This window comes from Rhipicephalus microplus, chromosome 7 (genome assembly GCF_043290135.1).
Source record: "Rhipicephalus microplus isolate Deutch F79 chromosome 7, USDA_Rmic, whole genome shotgun sequence".
In the NCBI taxonomy this organism is placed as follows: Eukaryota; Metazoa; Arthropoda; class Arachnida; order Ixodida; family Ixodidae; genus Rhipicephalus; species Rhipicephalus microplus.
The window spans coordinates 124,791,491-124,813,821 of NC_134706.1; the positions used below are offsets into that span (position 1 = coordinate 124,791,491).

The following is a 22,331-nucleotide window of genomic DNA, read 5'->3' on the forward strand; positions in this document are numbered from 1 at the left end:
ATTCAAAAGTGGGTGTCGCCAGAGCTCGCAAAGATCCCGAGCTGATCTCCAGTTTCGCCAAGCTTGAGCGATCCTGCAGAGCGCCGCTGATTTCATTCGAGATTGGCAGTAGTTCCTAATTAAAAAGAATCTAAATAAATATTGTTACGCACTTTGTCGCAACGTCTATGTCACCTTTTCGGTGAGTTTAGGACTTTTCTTTGAACTTTGTGGGTGCCATTCAAACTTTTCACGTGCCCGCTTCTTCGAGTACCAATACTGTAGCGTGATGGGTTACCGAGCTGAATAACGCTGTAACTTACCTTCTTCATGTTGCTCGTCGTGAAAGCGGGCGTCAAAAGGCTGCGCATCTTCTTCCAGCGCTCTCCCTGAGCGTTGATCATACTTTCTTTGTTGATCGGATGAGTTCTTGCGAAGCCAGACGACACCTGGAAGTGTTCGTACGCCTTAAACTTCATTATTTCGCTGTGAATTGGTGCAATCACTTAGCACTTGTTGTGCATGGTTGAGACACCATTCACGTTGCGAATACAGAACCAATGCAATAAATATTAACATTAAGGATTCCTTTTACTTGTGCGGAAAATGAGACTACATGATGCTTGGCTTGTGCGCATATTTATTACCCTTATAAATTCAGCGAAAGCTGTTATGAGATCACAACTAGGGTCTCGGACAGCACCGTAGTTGTGAAAAAAAAAACCTAGTTCCGATGACACAGTGGGGCATGAACCTAGGTCCGCTGGGTGCCAGTCCAGTGTTCTACCACTAATCAATGCTAATGCTTGGGACTTGTTGGCAAACTTGCCTTAGGCAGGCTTTATGTCAGGAAAGCAATCACGGTAATACGTTCTATAAAGCGTAGAAAAAGCTTGTTTTTGTTCACGTATTAATTGTGGCGCATACCCACTTCAGCCATACTTCCTCATCGTGGTCAGCCACAGCATGAACAATGGACACAAAATTACTTGCAATTGTTTAGCGGATACCATGCTTCTCAGAAGAACGACGAAAAACAGCAAAGCGAATGCGTCAACTACGCAAAAGTTTATTAATGTCGTAGTGGGTACCGAGCAAGTGAACTTGCAGTAGTTACGCAGTGAGTATTTAGAAAAGGCTCTGAAAGGCCGCTGTTCTAGCTTTCGCTGTGACTGTACGGCGCCTTCCGCACTGGCTTGGCGTTTTTCATTCATTTATAATTACGCAATGCTCTCTCCTAACTTTCTCCTGCTTCGATGTCGGGTACAGCACCTTGGTGCTTGTGCTCCACGCAACACTGCTGTTGCTCCCAGCAAGAACTACCATCGCACTTGCAACAGTGAAACGCACCGTCGTAAAATATGTGGCCTCAATTGCACAGTTTAAAGAGGCAATGCAACAATTTTTGAGCATGGTCAAAAAAACGCTGCCGATCGGTAGTAGAGGCTTGCGACAACACGTGAGCTTTATAATATAGCGCAGCACACGGCCTGGAATTCACAATTTAAATTATCGAAGTCAGCTAAAAATTGTTTTCCCTTCTCTCGACAGATCACGGAATATGCCAAAAAAATCACACGTAGCAAGCCCATCTATCAGCCATTGAATGATTTGAACACGGCGCGCTCACTCGTTACAAAGATAGCTGCGGGAGGCCGCTACTTGTCCACGCGTGCGCACGCGGTCGCACCGAAAGCCGCGCTTTCGAAGAAAAAAAAAAGTGCTCAAGGTCAGGATGCGCGCGTGAAGTTTTTCTGCGGCCCTGCCATCCCTTCCCGCTCAGCTTCCAGCAATTTAAGCGCGAGACAGATGTGCGATTTTCCGTGCGATGCGGCGTGCGGTGCGACGATGTGACAGCCGGAGTGGTGACGTTTCGTGACGTGTCATCGGATCGCATCACCGCATAGCCGGTGCGGCGAGCGGTTTAGCCAGGTATTCTCGTCGCCGCATCGCACCGCCGCATTGCAGCAGACAATCACAACGTGAGCAGACGAGTGACGTCACGCCGGTAGTGGCGCCACCTCCATGTAGCCGCTCCCATCCCCCGTGATCCAGGCCAGTTCGGGCGACTCTATGGAGCGGTGTGAGCGTGGATTTGCTGACATCACTGACTGCGGTGGCGTGACAAACAAGAAGTACATTTCCCTGGGACGTGATATTATTCCGGGTTTAATAAAGTGATGTTTGAAGTGTGCCATTTCTGCACGACAACGCCCATTTTGAAACCGTTAGTGGGACCGGACATTGTGAGCAGCGATGCAAGGTCACTTCGCAGGTAAACACGGCTACCGGCGTTTCTGCGCTGGCTCGCTTTGCTTCCACCTTTGCTCCTCACATCAATGGCATCGAGAAAGTAATAGCGTATACAAACACATTACAAACGAGTGTAAAGCTTAATGTTGTTGTCAAGAACAAGCTCTCGATGTTGAGCTCGCGTGTGAATGGCGTAGACGACTACCGGCGCCCGCCATGCTAGGCCTACCTGTCGGAGTCATGAATAGTCAGCTGTTACCGCTGTTGCAACCACGACCTCCTCTTGTTGCAACGTGCTTGTCATTCACGAGGACATTTTATTCATTATTTTTTTATGGAACGAAGCGTGGCTGTAAATGTACAATGTTTTTTGTTTTCAGCTTCATTACGAGGATACAAAGTCGTCCGACCGCGCATGCCGAGGCGCCGCATGGGGATGGAGCCTGCCGGTGATAGCTCCTTCGCCGCCGTGTGTCCCAAAACGTCGCTTGCGGCACGCCGCTCCATGCGACACAGCACGCCGCATCGCACGGAAAATCACACGTCTGTCTCGCGCTTTAGTTGGGACGAGTGAAGAGAGAATGCAATTGCAGCATGCCACAAACATTTGTAACTCCACTCGACTGGACGGATTCTTAAGATTTTTGCGGCATTGAATTCGTGAGGCAATATGCTCTTCCAGTGAATTCATTCCTAGGTTATTTGAAAAAGTGTTTCAGGGCCCTTTTGAGGACGCGTGTAATAGAAACTGGTCATAACGATTAAAAGTGTGACTTTTCGTTCGTGATTCTCTAGCATTCTCTAACATAGACGCGAATAAGACAGCCCTGTTAGCTCGTGATATGGTGTATCGATAAAGTAGTGCACGCGTAGCACCAGGTTAGGCTTATCTAACTCCGAATTAGATTTGGTTATGATGCACGGGAATTCTGGGAAAAATATTGCGACGAGAAGTTCCCGGCATTACCCACTTTAATAATTCAGTTTGAAAGTAAACCAGTAACATTTATCAGGGGTATATGGGCACGCCAAAGCAGAACAAAGTATGGACGTTTATGCTCACCCCTCGGCTATGAAAATTGTGGAAATCCTTTATTTGGATCTTCTTGATTAGCTCCGGGTCTTTCACGATAAGAAATGGGTGAGCACCGTTGTAAAAACTGAAAAGTGACGACAAAAAGAAGGTTACATAAAGAGGACTTAGCTTAACCATGATGTGCGAGGTCGAAAGTATATCTTGTAACAATAAAATCACAGTTCAGGAAACTCGCCACGTTCGTTGTGTCTTCTGGGGTATGGCTAACGTTTTCACATGGAGCTGACTTTTGAACCTGAATGAGATAGTTCGGGTAGTCGTCATGGCGATAACGTGCCCGTATTTCAACGCAAAGTGTTGTACTGAGATACCCTGAATATGAAATGGCTAATCGTTAAGGTAAAAATTGTACCGCACTGCGAACCACTAACTACTGTGTAAAGCACCCCCCCCCCCCAAAAAAAAAAAAACTGCTGCACCATACTTAAGCCGCATATGAGCCTCTCTCCAGGTGTAAAGGTTTCCGTTATCGTTGCCAAGTAGATCACATTGCTTTAATTTACTTTTTATGAAGCACATTTCTGCAGAAAACAACATGCTTACGAAAAATCAGAAAACTTGTACACGTACCCAACAATGTCTCCATATTTGTCCAGCCATTCCTTGTATTTCTCCAGTGTTCCCTAAAAAGAAACAAAGGATTCAACTGCTAGAATACGTACAAAAGAAAACTCAAATAGCTCAGCTCTCTTCAATTAGCTTTGTCGATGTTTTAATATACTGTTTTGAAATTTACGGCACTTTAGATTTATTTTCCATCGTAAGCTAGCCAGCTTTAGTATATCAGTTGTTGTTCACAATTTGTTTTTTGTCACACCATGGTAATAGTTTTCACAAGTTTTTCATGCGTGAATAATGAAGTCGCATCATCACAGAGTTGCTTCGACACTTCGTTTTTTTACCACCTTGAACAGCTTTTGGACAGCTTTATTAGGCTTAGAAAGCAACAGAAGACTTGCAAAGCTTCGAACATCTTATGGCGTTAACTTTCAGGAACTCTCGAGTGACTTCCAAAACCTGTTTAGATTGTATGTGAAGTTTATTTTCAGGAAAATTCTCAGATAACTTCAGAAACCTGGTTCGGCTTTCATGTGACGTTAACATTAAGAAACATTCTCAGATGACTTCTCACTCTCGGTGCATGCTGTACTCCTTACAAAAAATTGACGAACCCGAGTATTTTGTAAATACATTATTGAATGATAATTTGCATATACCTTTTGTATAAGTTCGGACAAGTTTCCGGAAAAAAAACTTGGTGGGGGACCTGGAATTCCGAGGTCTTTAAAGAAGGAAAACCGCCTCCTGCGTTGTCTGAAAAACACAAAACACATAAGGCTGTGATAATTTGTTTGTAGCTTATTCATCTTTATGCTACTGCTTTAATTATGATGTTGGCGAGGATCCTCCATAAAAGCACTGAAGATCTACCGCTTCCCCTGCTCCCTTACCGTGGTTGAGCGAAAAAAAAAACTGCTGCGTAATAAAAGCATACACGAAAATGAAGTCCCGTGGTTTTTACAATGGTCTGCCGTTAGTAAATTAATAAATATAGAAGTCATGAGCCAATGGCAGGGGCCACCATGATGGTCGGAAACGTGCATGACTGCAATGGCGTACTCACATGGGCAAGCTAACTGCTGTTACGACCAACAAAGGTTAACCGCGCCGAACAGCAGTGAGCGCCAACCAGTATGGTACACCAATTTAACACACCTTTAAAACTCTCTCGGTTAAGACCACGGACGCTTTATAGGTATCTAACCACTAAATCAACGTTGCCAAGCTCAGCTGTCTACAATCGCGGTGAACGGCATAGGCGAGACATGATTTGCTCGATACCGCAGTTGCGTTAACCGCAGGCTGCCTGCGTAACAAGGATTTTCGTCCAAATTAAGCGCAGAAGAGTAGGTGGTTCTAAAGATAATTCTATTCTAAAGCTGTACTAAGCGGAAGCTCATCAGGGCGACATTCTTATATGGTACGGTAGTTTAAAAAATCCCAGCATATCTGTGGAGTGAATGCTGATGAGTGGGATGAAGCGTTCATCCGTCCGTTCATGTGTCCCGATGCTCGTACGAATAGATAGAAGCACGAACGGATATATAGAAGTACGGACGAATGGATGGACGGCAGCACAGACGGGAGTACGGATAAAGGAATGGATGAATGGAAGGACGCTTGGACGGACCCACAGACGAAGAGACAGGCAGATAGATGTATGGAGGCACGGCTGGAAGTACGAATGGACAAACAGAGAGACGGAAGCACAGATAGACGGATAGAAAGACGGTTGGATGGAAGCATGGATGGATATGCAGAAGAACGACGCATGGACGAACTCACGGATTTACGGACTGTCTCTCTGTCTGTATGTCTGTTTGTCTCTCCGTCCTTTTGTCTGTCTATACATCCATCCGTCTGCCTGCCTGCCTGCCTGCCTGCCTGCCTGTCTGTCTGTCTGTCTGTCTGTCTGTCTGTCTGTCTGTCTGTACATCCTTCTGTCTGTCTGTCCATCCATCCGTCTGCCTGTGTGTCCGTTCGTCCATCTTTCTGTCCATCCGTCCATCCAACTGCCTGTCCGTCCGTCCGTCTGTATTTCCACCATCCTATCGAACCTATATAAAACTAAACCACACGGAACATGAGTTCACGTCATCTATTGCACACTTCACGTACTGCAACAACATTGCCCTTTATAGCGAACATGGTTAGAAGTAAGTCATAGGTACTACGAAGGATGGACTGAACCACAGCGCAACGAGCTTCGCCCCTAAGAAAGAAGAGGAGGGGGGGGGGTAATCAGGCCCTGTGCACATCACCGCCTCAATCGCTATACCCCGGCTTGGTTTCTTGGTGGATGTCATAATCGACAGAGACCTGTATCGGACCCCACAGGTAAACTACCTGAAAAATGGGCTGAGTGCCATTGGCAACTTGTTCAAGTTTCTTGCCGGAAAAACTTGGGGAGCGTCCATCGAGTGTATGTTACACCTGTACAAAGTAGTATTTGTGGAAATTCGGTGCTTCTGCCTACCTGTAATATCTCTTGACACGCGCAAAAAGTGGGGGACCTTTAAACTTTGCCATCAAGAGATGAACGCGATAGCGAAATCCCGCCCCTAGTGAGCCCTTCAACCGCTAAGTGCATACTTAATAATATCGTCACGGGTACAGAAAGGTACCTCAGGCACGGGTGGAGAAATGACGCAGAAGGATTGAAAACGACGATGTTGTTGTGGAGCTGTGTCTGGACTGCCCTGTTGTCCTGCATCCTTGCACACTGTATGCAGTGTTAACCCAACCGGCGTTAATCTATAAAATACTCCCCGTTGCATATTTTTGGTTGAAGTGCTGGGTAACATTCCGACTCTGGGTCTCTGTAGCGGTCGTCAGCATCGTCCAGCCACGATGCATGAAGGCAGTTCACCGTCCGTTCAGTCTACGCCTGCTCCGTCATCTGTTATCCCCCTTACCATCCTCTCGATCCAGGTACATTTTGCGGTACCGACACAACTGACGTTGACGGGTGGCTTGCCTTATACGAACGCGTCAGCAAGCAATACAGGTGGGATGAGACGCTTATGCTGGCCATCATCATCTTTTACCTGCGAGGTACTGCACGCGCCTGATATGAGACGCACGAGGAAGTCCTGATGAGTTAGGACGTGCGCAAGCAGAAGCTCCGTGACTTGTTTGGCCGCTCAGTTGCTCGACAAATGGCAGCCAGGCAGTAACTCGCGTCACAAGTTCAATCTTGCACCGAGTCGTACGTCACCTATATCCAAGACGTGCTCGCCTTGTGTCGGAAGGTCGACAAAGACATTACCGTACTAGACAAGGTCGGCAATGTGTGGAAGGGCATAGCCGACAATGCCTTGAACATTCTGATATGCAAGAACTGTACCACCATTGACTCGATTGTCAGCTAATGTCGGCGGTTCGAACAAGCCAAAAGCAGGAGAATCACTCAACGCTTTTCCCGACTCCCGAACACTGCTGCGACTTCCCCCAACGAGGATCCTGTGGCACCACGTCCAGTCGAGAATCCTCCAAACATCACAAGGATTGTCCGCCAGGAGCTGGAAGCCATGGCTCCTTATTCCGCTGATCAACCCCCGGTGCCTGACAACTTGGCCTCAATAACTTTTATTCAGGCTGTTGTGCGACAAGAGTTTGCCAACATGGGCGTCTGAGTTTGCCAAAAGTCCAGTCACACACCGCAGCCCATAAATCCTAACACTCACTACCAAGCCGCCCCACTTTTTGCTGCTGCCGCGTTCGTCTGAGTGGCGCGCACAAAATGATCAACTGATATGCTTCTCTTGCCATCGCGTTGGCCACACTTCCCGCCACTGCTGCAACAGATGGTCATTCCGGCATTGTTTTGAAGACGACTATCGACAGCATCGTGGGCAGTATTCGCCACCTAGTTTGTCGGATGACCACCTTCAGGACCTTACACCTAGCCGTTCTACGCTACGCTCCGAACCATCCTACGCCGATGTCGTCACCCAGGGAACCAGGTCCAGCCACTCGCCGTCACCTCAGGGTGACCAGCTGCGCTCCTATCAACGCCGTCGCTCCCCGTCACCGGTGTATTCTGGGCAGTTCTCGGGACACTAACAGATGCAGCTCCTGAAAGTGGCGCTGCATTGACAACTCGGAACGAAAAACCTCTACCGACCACTAATTCCAGACGAAATTTACTTGGTGTTCTTATCGATGGCCTGACCGTTACAGCTCTAATTGACACTGGTGCCCACATATCCGTTATGAGTTCACGTCTTCGATTCCACCTGAAAAAAGTTCTTACCCCTACCATGCCTTCGACTGTGCGAGTAGCCGACAGCTGCCGAACATTAGTTCTTGGTATGTGCACTGCCCGCGTCACTGTTGCCGGCCTTCACACTTCAGTTCTCTTTGCTGTTCTAGACGCTTGCCCTCACGACGTGATTCTCGGCATTGACTTCTTGACCGCGCATTCAGCCCTCATCGATTGTTCAACCAGCACTTTACAGGTAGAGTTGCCTTTGTACTCCGATGTCCCGCCTGCAGCTCGCACACGGCTACGGTCCATGGAGTGTCTACGATTATCGCCTCGGGCCGCTGTCTACCTTTCTATGTCACCGTTCATTTAGCGCTTTCTTTTTTTCCGCAACCACTTTGAACAATGGCAATTTTTATGGTAAATTAGACGCTTGCCTCGCAGGAGGCTGGGTTCGACTTTTACTCTAACTGATGCCTTCCAGTATCTATTTTACTCGCACCGTTCATGATTTCTCGCTCACAACATATAACAGTGACGCCCAGCATACCGACGCCGGAACTTTAGCGAACAACGGCCATTCAACGATTTCCTGCCATGGCCTCCGAGATGGCAGACGGGCTTTGTTCAACCAGGCCCCGCTATATGGCACGACCGCTCCAGTTTAACCAGGCAAAAATTTAACTCTTGAACCACTGGCACCATTCGTCCTAGTCACGTCTGTATGGCAGGCGTGCTTGGTTCAGCTGGGAGACGCTAAAGGCGCAACGTGTTCAGTTTAAGCAGGTGAAAATTGAACTTCTGAACCACTCGCACCGCACCCCATAGTAACGTCCTGTGGTTCATCTTCCCATGAATCAAACAGAAGTGAACAAGCAACATTTTATTAGGTCTCTTAATGCTCAGAAGGCTCTTTGTTTAGTACAGCTAGTTTGATTAGTACTGAATATTGGTAGGCAATAACTATCACGTGATCGGCATCATTTTGCGAAAGTCCTACGCGTGGCGCATATGTTCTCGTGCATTTGTTTTAATTTCTCGGTAAGTAGGGCACTGCTGTTGATAACATTGTTGTTTTACACGTTGTCGTAAACTGTGCTTCCACTATGACGTATATTGTCATTTCGATTAAGTGCCCCTTTAACGATGAGCCAGGCTCGAATATCACGCATTGTCAAGCAACATGTCACGTCAAAACCCCGTTTCTTTCTTTTTAGTTAATTAAACGGCTTGTCTCCATCCACTGCTGGTGCTTAAGTCATACTTCCAACCTATGCTGTAAACGTTTCTTGCCTAATTCGGCTGCCCGTCAGATATTGATTCTATTCACACGGAATCCTTAGACTTCTGAGAATGACCCCTGTGTTCGCCTGACAATAATGTGTTCACGAAATGCAACCCCAGCTGTCCACTTTTTCTTGGGAACTTTACCTCCTTGTTTTTTGTGTGTAAAGGGAAAAAATCAGGTGGGAGAGACAACAGCCCCCCCCCCTCCACATTACACCACCCTCCAAATTATATCGCTGGCTGGGGCACTGCCTGGCGATGGTGCAGGATGTGTGGCATTAAAGCAAATAAATGGGTGTAACTTCGATGAAAGCAGCTGTGGTTCAAAAAGGCATCCCATAGAGATCAAAACTACATTTGAAGAGTAGCTCGTTCATTAAAAAGTTTCCCTACATCGCGGTTCTTGGTGCGTCTTTGGAATAATTATGAACACCGGTACTTTCTTTGTGTTGTCCAGAGTTGCGTTTTCTGTGCTCATGTTTAAGATCAAGGGTCATTATTCTTATTGTTTTCCGCAAAAGCAGCCACTACCGTTTTTTCATTTCACTTCCTGACAGAAGATATATAGACGTGTATAAACTGAAAGTAAACCACTTATACATGGTAGTAAAGGTTCTTCGGACGTGAGCTGCACTGTTAATGCGAATTTCTGAACGGGTGGCATACTGGGCACGCACGAAGGAGGGGAGGGGAAAAAGAGAAAGTATAAAAGGGCAAGTTATGCAGCTACTCATGTCTTCTGAACTACCTATGCTTTCTCGTATGACTTCCATGGCTTTACTGCCTGTCTGTTTCATTATTTATGTATAACACGAAAAAAAGTACCTCGGACAATCCACCTTCGTTGGCACTTCCATAGCAAGGGCTTGTTCCGGCAAAGGGCTTCGTTCATAAGTAGCATGCAAGAGCTCATTGGTCAGCGGCTACGTCGTGCGGAGATCTTCTGCCCCGTCACACCCTCTGGCAAAGAAGAGTGTCCCACACTCGCCGCCTGGGCTACGAGTGGAGCTGGCGATCCCTCGTAGCTATTACACCCACATAAATACTCTACAAAAAAAGGCGCACGAGGGAGCGCCCTTTGCCATAGCTCAAAGAAAGAGCGTTGAACACGGGACTCTGAGGTTTATTGTTTGGATCCCTCCGACTGAAAGGGTCCTTTTTTTTTACTACTTTAGTTCCTTTCAACTCAAGTGACAATCATTACTATACAGTTGAGAAGTCGCAAATACTGCCTTCTATGCTTTCATTCACAAAATTGTTGCCGAGTTTCCTCAGATGAAGCCAATATTTAGGCGCAAATGACTCATGTACCGCTTCTGTGCATTTGTAATGATGGTTTTCAAATAAGAGCCCGCGAAGCTATTTTTAAGGGTCCACTAAATTCATTAAAAAATTTACAGATCCCGCGTACAATGGGAATAAATGCTATGGAATAAATGTTGATATCTCACTTTAAAATCAGTACAACGTTGCGAGGTGGAGGTAAATGATGACAAGACTTCCCTGTCTTGACTATCATGTTTGAATGTGTCGCTCACCTTCGTCATGTATTCACGTCACGTGATACCGAATTGAGTATATGTGGAGCTAGCGAAACGGCCGCGAGCACGCTTTGAGCGTGGTATGTTGTCATCTTCTTACATGACACGCGTGTAAGGATTATCATGTTTGCACCTGTCATATATTTCGTCATACATTGACGCCCCGTAACACCGAATTTGGTATATTTGGAGCTAGAAAAACGGCCGCGAGTGCATCATGAAGGGCCCAATATACTCCAATTTAGCGTTGACACGTGTGGGCACAGCGACGCTACGTTAGCAAAATGCATGCGCTCTATATTCTTACGCCAGGCTCGACCAGCGTCCGTCGGCGCGGCCTGAAAGCAATCAGCACGAAATGCGAAATGCTGCATTTCGCGCCAAAGCGCTACCCAGACAACACTGCGTCTCCCTTTTTTCGTGGCGGAGAGACGCCGGACGCGCTGAAACGCGCATGCGTCAAAGCAACGCAGCGCGGCGTGCGCCCTTAAGAATATAGAGTGTTTTAGTACTGCGTACGCTGCGTACGTGGCGGCGTTGCGTACGTAAGGACACCACGTTCTGCATAGTGCGCATGCGCAGACCGGAACGCTCACGTACGCACGCACGCATGAGATGCGTGCGTGCGTACGTATAAGCTGATCGCGCCGCTCTCGAACAAGTTCGCGACAGCGCGAGACTTCGTTTTGCTAAATGGTGGCATCGAAGGCAAGCACCGACCGGCTCTGTGGCTTAAAATATGGCCATGATCTGGCTATAACACTTGGATTGGCTCACATTGGCTGTCAACAACACTTGCTTCTATTTTGATCTACCAGATGGCGCAACACGCTCCACGCTCGTTACGTACGCAGGTACTACGGCGTACTAAAAGCCGATTAGTGGCAAACGACGCCACGTAACGCAAGGCGCTTGCGTGATGCGTACGTAGCACCATTCCGCAGTACTAAAACTCTCTTATGACAGGACCGGCGCCCGGCGTGGTAACGCCGGCGTTACGCGACGAAATAAACGCCGGTGAGCACGCGCACCGCGTCACGTCAGAGTGTAATGGCGCCTTGACTGTGGCATGTAGTCATGCTCTCACATGACACGCAACTCATTATTATCATGTTTGCACCAGTCACATACCTTCGTCATTCATTGGCGTCACGTAATACCACATTTGGCATATGTGAAGCTGGCGAAACGGCCGTGAGCGCATCATCAGTGTGGCATGTAGTCATATTACATGACACGCATGTCGAGATTATCATGTTTGGATGTGTCATTCACCTATGTCGTCCGTTCGCGTCACGTAATACCGAGCTTGGTAAAGTGAAGATAGTGAAACCGCTGCGTGCGCATGCTGAGGGTAGCATGTAGTCATGTTGTTACATGACACACATCTCATGTATATCATGTTTGCGCCAGTATGATACCTTCGTCATCTATTCTTGTCCCGTAATATCAAATTTGGTGTAAATGAAGCTAGCAAAACGGCTACCAGTGAACCATGAGCGTGGCATGTAGTCATTTTGTTACATGATACACATCTCATGACTACTATGTATGCACGAGTCACATACCTTCATCGTCCATTCACGTACTGTAACACCGAATTTGGTATATGTGACGCTAGCGAAACAGCTTTGAGCGCATCATGAGCGCGGTATGTAGTCATGTTGTTACATGACACGCATGTCATGATTTCATGTTAGGGTCTGTCATTTGTGTTAGGCATGCAATCATGCTGTACCATACCAGTTTTGCAACATGCCATGGGAACGAACTCACCACAAGAGCTGCAGAACCGTGAAATGTTCATCATGACATTCATGACATACATGTCATGATTTTAATGTTATGACTAATCAAACACGTTCTTCATACAGTCATCTTATGCCATACCAAGTTTGATATCGATACCATTATCGAAACGGCCAGGACAGCTAAATGTCATAGGCGGCTAGATAGATAGACAGATAGGTAGATAGATAGCGTCATATTCGCCAAACCAGCTTACCCCCTTCCCCCCATGCTGATTTTGGTTCACGCCAAGTTAAGGGGGTGACCATGAGAGCACCCAAACGTAAGGGGCTCGATAGATAGATAGATAGATAGATAGATAGATAGATAGAGAGATAGGTAGATAGAGAGATAGATAGATAGATAGTTACGGGTAAAGTCATCGAAGTTCGCCAAGAAATGCTTCTTCATTACAAAGTACAAGCGCACAGCACGATTGGTTACTCCAAAATCAAAAATTATTTTAATAAACAAGGATAACAAACAATACCTCTGATTCGGTCAATGTGCCGCTTCCAAAACTGCGCTTCTAAAATCAACTACAAAAGGCCAGATATGGATATTCTAAAACGACCTAAAGAATCTCAAACACGAGAAGATGGCTAATTTAGTAACAAAGTTGGAAAACAACATACTGCGAGTTTCAAAGACAAACTGGCGAATAAAGGAACACCGAAAACACTTCATGACGCTGCTAAGCCAAGCTATGCTTAAAAATATGGCATCATCATTATTTTTACCTCTCCATGTTTTTTTTTTTTTTGCATCCGCGGAGCACAACATTCGTTATTTAGGAAGCAACTAGCCAGAAAAGAACTATGTACGTATTTCGGCTCTGGCAATGATTGCCGCTTGTAATCTAGCGATTAACTCTATAAATAACAAGAACTTCTATGCGATGGAGCATTAAATTAGAGGCTATGTTCACAGACCAAGAAGTGAATTAAGCTATCAGCAAAATTTTATGTTCCAAAATCATTAACTGCCAGGTGCAGTACACATGGCTTCGATCTGGCGTTCAGTCATCCAAGTTACACGTAAGTAGATTTTACCATGAAGTACAAAACAGGGTCAAAGAAGGATGAACATAAGAAATATGCCTCAGCCTAAAATTTTATTTCAATACCCGGTGTAAGAAAGAATCACAATTGGAGAAAACACTAAAACTGATTAAGCGTCAGTATTATACCGAAAACTACACGCTACAAGCAGTGCATTGAGCGCGCAAGAAGTTAGTTTCTCGTTTATGAGGGCGATATACACTCTCGCATCTGTCTGCCTCCCTGGGAAGTTTATATGCATAGGTTTAAAAGTCTAAAACTTCCTATTTTTCGAATCATTTAGTGTTCACATATCTGAGTTATATCCCTTTGAAACGTGTTTTCAAAGTGGTACTTACATGAAGAACCATGTCGCGAAGACGACGATCAAGCTCAAGAAAAACACTTCGAGCATGATTCGAGCGAGTGCGGCGCCCTTGTGAAGCCGAGTGTAACAACAAGTGTTATGCCCGAAGGACGCCCTGTGTAGACCTTTGTGGCCTCTTGCACGCACCTCTGATAACCACGCCAGAAAGGTTGTTCGCTTATCTGCGGAGCCGGAAATCGTACGAGTACGCACTTCATGATGTCGCTGTTATTCATGCTTTGAGATAGGTACTTGTTTTAACATACATATGCGCGCCCGCTACGTGGTATAATGTAAAAGTGCGGGTGGATCAACCTACTTTAATGTATATCAGCGCCCAAGTACAGCGCACGGACGAAGGAACACAGTCAAGGACCGCAGCAATTGCTTTCCGATTGAGGCAGTACTGGAGATGCGAAGGGTAGAAAAAAAGGGAAAAAAATATCCACAAACAACAGTTACTTTTTGGTTTTTTTCCCCAGCGCAGTCGGAAATACAGGTCCAAATTTCCGTGGGGTAAAACAAACAGAAATAAAGGTTAGGCACCACCAAGTATTGAACTTGAAGTCAGAACATCGCACATAATACGAAAACACCAAACAACAGCTCACAACTCGCCATCGACATTACATGAAGTCAGCTCCTCCGGCGTCGGATTAGCTTGAGTCTATAGCTTGGCTTCGGGTTTGGTTTGGTGTAGTCATGAGGGGGGTGGTTCGTGATGTTTTGCTACCCATTATTGTTCATTATTGTTCCCTTTTTTGGTACCCATTAAAGTACACTTCTGTGACCTGCGGTCGAAGTCCGCTTATAAAGCCGTGCTCAAACAGGTTCTGCCGTGGTTGGGCCAATTGATGACATGTGGATGCACTTCACGGTCGAGGAGACTGGTGGCGGGAAACTGGGAGTGGCCGTGTGTAAGCACGGCAACAGCAGCTACTCTTTTCTCAATGCGACACCTTAACATGATGAAGACTGCTGCAGTTGACAGTGATACTAATTCTGAGTATGAGTTTGAACTTCATTTTTTTACCATATTGATCAATGTTTCCATAGTTTAAAGTCACGACGAAATAGACATTTCTTTGTTCTAAATGCCGTAAATGTTTTAGAAAGCCGTATTGATTAAAAGAGAGCTCAATGAGTTCGCGGCTATGCTTCTGACTGCCTTCGATCTGTTAAATGCCGAATTCGTTTGTGAAAACAGAGAAATAATTTCACTTCTTCTATTCACATAACGAAAGTCATCGCTTTTTGACCCTTGGCTGTAAACTATTACTACATGGCAATAAGCTAATGTCGTATGCTAAAGAAAATTTGCTCTTTTTTGTTTTTTTCCAAAATTTTGGAAGAAAAAACGTGAGAAAAACGGGTGTTTTTTTAATTATGCAAAATTTCCGAAAAATTGCATCTCTAGGCAGGACTGCAGTTTAGAGCATTTGTTTCCCAGTATCACTAGGAAAACGAAGAACTTCCTTCAGAGAATGCGACAGCACAAAAACGACCTCCATCAACTGAACAGCCCACGGAGCGCATTAGCAGAACACTGCGAGTTGTTTGACAACCACAATTCGGACCCAACGCGGTGATTAAAAAAAATTGACACACTAGCGACTTCTCCTCGAACCCTGGCACATTCAGCAGATAGCGGGGAACAATAACGGCTCCACTGAGACATTGTCCTCCCTCTATCGTCCGGGTTTACGACGAGTCGCGGCGAACATCTCACTCAAGGCGAGCAAGCGTACTAAGCAGCGCACATCTCTGGCTTTCTCACCTCTGCGGAAGAAGCCGGTCTGGGTTCGAAACGTGAAGTTTTGTGATTACAATTTAGTTTGGAGTTTTCTGATTGTCTTATGCTTGCAGTCTGTTTCTGAGACTGCTTTCCCGCAAGAATGGCCTCACATCTGCGTACAACAGTGAACATTATATTTAGAGACCTGATTCGTCGTGACGTGATGCATCTATCTCGATAAAACTGGCACACCAATCGGTTTAAATAAAAAAAAAATGGTGTTGCGTTTAAATCCGTGAGTCCTGGACATGGGTGAAGAAACAAATGGGACACTGAAGCGAAAGTAATTTTTTTTCACGTATTAGTAAATAAACCTTCATAATAAGAAAAACACCACTCTAGAACACGCTTTAAAATTGAGAGGACATGTGAAAAAAATGTGGCGACGCCATTACGAAATTGTCCGCACCGAACGCCGTTACTTCACACATGTCAATGGCATCTACTTGCTCATGTGTAGTTCGTAATCGCGAAAAAGCAAGTACGTGGTCCTTTCACGAACCATAAACTTGCCATACCAAGTTCCGGAAAATTTCTGTGAGCCGATATTGCTGATTTGTAAAGTTTAACGTCCCAAAACTACCACATAATTATGAGAGACGCCGTAGTGGAGGGCTCCGGAAATTTCGACCACCGGGGGTTCTTTAACGTGCACCCAAATCTGAGACATGGGCCTACAACATTTCCGCCTCCATCAGAAATGCAGCCGCCGCAACCGGGATTCGATCCGGCGACTTGCGGGTCAGCAGCCGAGTACTTTAGCCACTAGACCACCGTGGCGGGGCAGTGAGCCGATATTGCAAAAATACGGAAATACGTTACTTGTGGTGATTTCGGCACAAAATTCAAATCTGAAACTGGTATTTCAATTTCCTTCTTGCATAATTAACTCATGGTGGTGAAATATAGAAAAATAAAGTTCTCAGAGTACAATTTAGGCGTATAAACTAATTATTTGAGCCAGTTTAGCATACTTTTAAGAACTTCTCAACCACAAAATGAAATCGGTGCACAGGATAAGACAAAGAGAAGATCATTTGGATTGGTCGTTGTCCGGCAGTAGAAATGATGTAGGCCGAGAATAATACTGATGGTGGTGATGGCGTACGGGACTCCGTCTAGGCACTGAGGTAGTTTACCGCAGACGCGCATGTCAAACCAACTCAGCAATTCCTGGCGCTAATATCACTCCCTCAGTGAATTGCATGTATCGCAATATTCACCTCCAATTTGAGTCTTAATTATTATGTACGTATTTATTTACTTATTCACGCCAGAGCCCAAGCGTCTTGCAGCATTAAAGGGGGGGAGGAGTGAGTAAAAAAATAAAGAATTAGGTGTGGTAGCAAACTATACAGCACCACAGACGACTATAGGGTGCTCTAATGTCCACCATAGTGGTATAATAATGCTGCATACTTATGCAAACAATTCTAAACAATACAAAATAAAACTCTCTATCTCTCTCTCTCTCTCTCTCTATCTATCTATCTATCTATCTATCTATCTATCTATCTATCTATCTATCTATCTATCTATATATATATATATATATATATATATATATATATATATATATATATATATATATATATATATATATATATATCTATATATATATATATATATATATATATATATATTTATATATATATACATATATATATCTTTATAGTTCAGTAGATCCTCCGTGAGTGCTCACAACGTGGTTTATTTCGACGTTTGGGCCTAGAGTCCGGCCTTCATCAGTATTAAAGGTAAAGTTTGTTGGTGCTCTGCTTTATACAATCTCAAATCAGAGGGAAAGGAGAGAGGAAAAAGACAGAAAAAAGGAAAAAAGAAAAGAAAAGAAGATAAAAAGAAAAAAAGAGAAAAAGAATATAAGGTGGACTCCCCTCGGGCGCCCCCTTTCCACTCTTCCTTCCAGTTCCCCCTTCATCTCTCCCCCTTTCTCCCCTTCACCTTTCTGATGTCAGTGGTCTGTGTATGCTTCCTTTCACTAACACATTCTTCCCGACCAGACGGCGCCTCCTGGCACTGGCGGTTCGGTGTGGGGCAAAAAAAAAAAAGCTTTTTTAGGAAGTTCTAAGCCTTTAACTACTCGGAGCCCCGTCAACATTTCGTCGTAGAAAGAGGGGTACCGCGTATTGGGGCAGAGGCTGGTAAGTGAGCATTTTAGAAAGTTTTAAGCCTTTAACTACTCGGGGTCCCGTCAACATTTCGTCGTAGGAAGAGGTGTGCCGCGTGTTGCGCCAGAGGCTGGTAAGCGGGCGCAATGCTAATTCCTTGCCCGCCTCTGATTACACGTGCAGCCCTAAATGTAATATTAAAGTCCTTCGTAATACGTACCAATTTGATAGAGAAGGCTTTCGTGAGTGCTGACAGAGAAGGACTTCGTGAAAAAAGTGACGGCGCTGGTAAGAAAGGCCGTCGGGCGGCATGGTATCTCGAACGGGAAGTCGATGCAGACGATCGCCGCAGCCCACAATCCTTTGCGTGAGCCCTGATTTTGCTATCTACCTATTGTAACGTTGTACGTAAAAGCAGTGCGCCAAGTTCGGACGGCGTGTGCTACGGCGTGTGTCGCTTTTCGTGTAGCGTTAGTCGGCGTTGCAAGTGATGCCCAATCGTATACTGTTTGTTGCATGCACTAGTTCTAAATTACAGCGCGCCGCCGTATTCGGAAGGCGTTGTTATCCGGCGTCTGTCATGTTTCAAGTAGCGTTGGATGACCACGGTAATGTTATATTATAGAAAGAAAACACAAAAAAGGCAGATCCCACGTACAGTGGGAATCGATGATACGCGAAGCACGAATGAGAAAGATTGATATGTCACTTTAAAATCAGCACAACGTTATGAGGTGGAGGTAATTGATGCCGTACAGGACTTCCACGTCATGATTATCACATTTAGATGTGCTGTTTACCTTCGTCATCAGCTCATGTCAGGTGATACCAAATTTAGTAATTGTGGGGTTAGCGAAACGACCACGAGCATGCTATGAGCGTGGTATGTTGTCATATTCTTACATAATTAGCATGTCAGGATTATCATGTTTTCAGCAGTCATATTTATTGACGTCCTATCCATTGACGTCACGTAACACCGAATTCGGTATATGTGCAGCTATCAAAACGGCCGCGAGCGCATAATGAAAGACCCAATATTCACCTTTTCATAAACGCCTCCCTGGGTGCCACCATATCTCTTCTCGGGCTGTGAAAATTGGCGCGTCCCCTCGAAAATGCACTGACAACGCTGCGACCTTAGCCTTTGTACTCCCGCACACAGCCCATCATGGCGGTGTTTTTTCTTTTCCTGTGAAAAGGTGTATACTCCAATGTAGTGTTGACGCGCGCGCACACTGGGCACAGTGATGCTACGTTAGCAAATCGTGAGCACTCTATAGTCTATAGTCTGACGCCAGGCATGACCGGTGCGACCAACGTCCATCGACGTGGCCCCACGGCAACCGGGGCGAAATGTTCATGCTGCATTTCGCACCAATGCGTTAGCCAGACAACATTGCGTCTCCCTCATATATATATATATATATATATATATATATATATATATATATATATATATATATATATATATATATATATATATATATATATATATATATATATATATGTATATATATATATATATATAATTATATATATATATATATATATATATATATATATATAGTGGGAGTAATAATAATTCAATGGGCCAGTTAGTCTTGGTGAAGGTATGGGATATGGCACAACGGGAGCGTTGTCAACAAGGATAAATATATTTATTTCCCAACAGTTTCGGGAGGGGTCCTCCCTTCATCAAGAAATGAGTTATATATATATATATATATATATATATATATATATATATATATATATATATATATATATATATATATATACATATATATATATATTGTAACGACGAGAAATAAGAGACAACGCCTTTGCTGCAGGCCGGCTGTTCTTATTCTGCTTCGTCTTCCTTCGCTTCCGTCACCTAGCTTGCGCCCTTGCCTGAGCCCCACTATTTAATATCATTACACTCGGCCCCGACTGCGAGCCTCGTGGGCTACCGACAATGTCTCCGGTGGGCGGCATTGACTATTCCGGGGTGGCCGGGCTCGGCCAAGCTGATATTTCACATGGAAGTTTGTTGAAGGAGATTCCGGAGGACGACACTGGCTGTGACGTGATGGTCGGTGCAGGCGTCGTCCACGATGGGGCCAACGCTGTTGACTTGGACAAGATGCCGCTAGCAGGAGATACAGACTCCTGCAAAGTGGCCGCGTTGGTTTAATCTCGTCGGTTTGAGCATCCTGTCGCAGTCGTGTTACAAATGCTGGAAATAGTCCACGCTGCACCGTCACCTGCTGCACTGAGCGTCGACGCCTGCGTTGCTTGCGGTGTGGCAAGGGGCGTCGGGGTGTCTTTGTAGTCATCTGAGAGCCGAGTTCAGGTTGCAGCTTGAGAGGCAACGCGTGCTCTTGCAGCACTGCCTTTGTCGGACTCATGCTCAAGCTGCTTATTCCTATAGTTTCACGTGCAGTAGAGCCTTCATTGTCAGATGACCTGTCACTAACCGGAAGTATTACCTTCTCTGGTAGGTCTTTGCTGACAGTGACTTTGAAGGAGGCGGCGCTTAGCGTGTGGCAGACGTCCGCACACTCGGCCACAGACTGACGTGATATCAGGAGATGTCGCTTCGAAGTGAGGGTCAGCACTGTAGGGTTGTTCGTCCCAGGGTAGGTGGTTAAATTGGCTGTCGGGAAGCTGCAAAATACAGCTGAAGCCGCGAGGGTGGTCTCCTTCTGGGATCTATTCTCGGTAGCGGTCGCGTAAGACTGGGTGGTCGTGGAGAGGTGATGGTGACTCCGTCCAAAAGCAGCTATGAGCTTGTCACTCCAGTCCACCCAGGACGTCTGCCGCACGCCTTCGTATCGATGCCAAGCCGCGGCAGCATTCCGAAGGCGGTCTATGGCCATGCCCCACTTCTTTTGGTCCGTCCACGCTGCGTGATCTCCGACAGCGTTGACGGTTGCCACCCATTCCTTGGCATCGTCCTGGAAGCCGCGAAACTCCGGTAGCTCGAAGGAAATCGGCGATGGCGGGACTGCGGGCAAAACTCCGAAATGTGCCCACGCCAAGCAGTTCACTTGCTCTGATACCTCCGTGAGAGAACGCCCGAGATTGCGACGGTTCTCGGGCGAGCTTACCTCGAAGTTTTGTGAGGCGGCCGCAGCCAACATGGCATTGAGTGCGCACAATGTTGGCAAGATGGCAGGACATAGCTGGGAGCTCGACGCTATGAGGGCGTTGGTCGTGACGCGGAGTTGCGCGATGGTATGCTGCAGCTCCGCTGCGCTGTCGTGCGATCCGCACGAAGAGCCAAGGCCCGCCTCTGCGGAGGATACAGTGACTGCGGTACTCGAGGTGGTACAATTGCTGACCAAGGACGCGTGGACGGCGTCCCTTGGAAATCCAGCTGTGGTAGGAATCGTGGACATGGGTTCCAGGGCGCTGGAAGCGTCAACGACGTTCCCAGGCAAGCGGAACCCATGTGATGAGTTGTGACCTGGTACTGTGGCGTAGATGAAGCGGTCTTGCGCCGCCGGGTAGGCCTGGACGCCGTACACGGTGGGTGCTTGAAGCGCCGACAGGTTGCCAGGTATGGAGGAGGCATGTACGCCATCCCTAGGTGAGAGAGGCCCGTGCGCATGGTTGCCGCGACGTGTCGCGTCCCAGGACAAGTTTCCCGGAACCACAACGGAGGCCTGGACGCCATCCGTCGGTGCTGGGATCGATGCTGGCCGCGACGGACGCCTTGCGGGTTCCATCAGCGAAGAAGCGTGACGGCGTTCCTTATCGTGAACTGGTACCGGTAACGGGTGCTGGAGCCGCCGAGGAGGCCTTGACGCCGTCCCCGAACGGTGGTGTCAGTAAACAGCTGCCGAGGAGGGCTTGACGCCGTCCTCAAGCGACGCTTACTGCGGCTGCACGTCGGCGGGCGTTCTGGATGACGAAACCGAGACGTAAGCCGTTTTCTTCGTCGGCTGCGCCATTGTAACGACGAGAAATAAGAGACAACGCCTTTGCTGCAGGCCGGCTGTTCTTATTCTGCTTCGTCTTCCTTCGCTTCCGTCACCTAGCTTGCGCCCTTGCCTGAGCCCCACTATTTAATATCATTACAATATATATATATATATATATATATATATATATATATTTATATATATCAGGGTATACATATATCTTGTAAGATGGCGTCGAGTACACTCAAGACTCATTTATTGACTCGAGTATGTGTCCCACAACCTAAACTTGACTGGTGATGATGAGTATGTACAGATCAAAAGATGGGACGCATAAATAATGCTCACACTTATTTTCCCCGCGCACTTGAGCGGCC

At 46.3% G+C, this 22,331-nt stretch overlaps 1 protein-coding gene across 1 annotated transcript in view; it reads right to left on the reverse strand.

The window, feature by feature from the left end:
* LOC119187401 (cytochrome P450 3A4) overlaps positions 1-14,269 on the reverse strand; it is a 65,162-nt gene extending 50,893 nt beyond the window's left edge. The window contains exons 1-5 of the mRNA XM_075869649.1: positions 14,112-14,269; positions 4,546-4,642; positions 3,899-3,951; positions 3,296-3,392; positions 303-428 (exon numbers count right to left, since the gene is read on the reverse strand). Of these exons, the coding sequence (XP_075725764.1) occupies positions 303-428; positions 3,296-3,392; positions 3,899-3,951; positions 4,546-4,642; positions 14,112-14,167 (429 nt within the window). The 5' untranslated portion in view covers positions 14,168-14,269. The remainder of the gene's footprint in view (positions 1-302; positions 429-3,295; positions 3,393-3,898; positions 3,952-4,545; positions 4,643-14,111) is intronic.
* Positions 14,270-22,331: the final 8,062 nt, after the last annotated feature.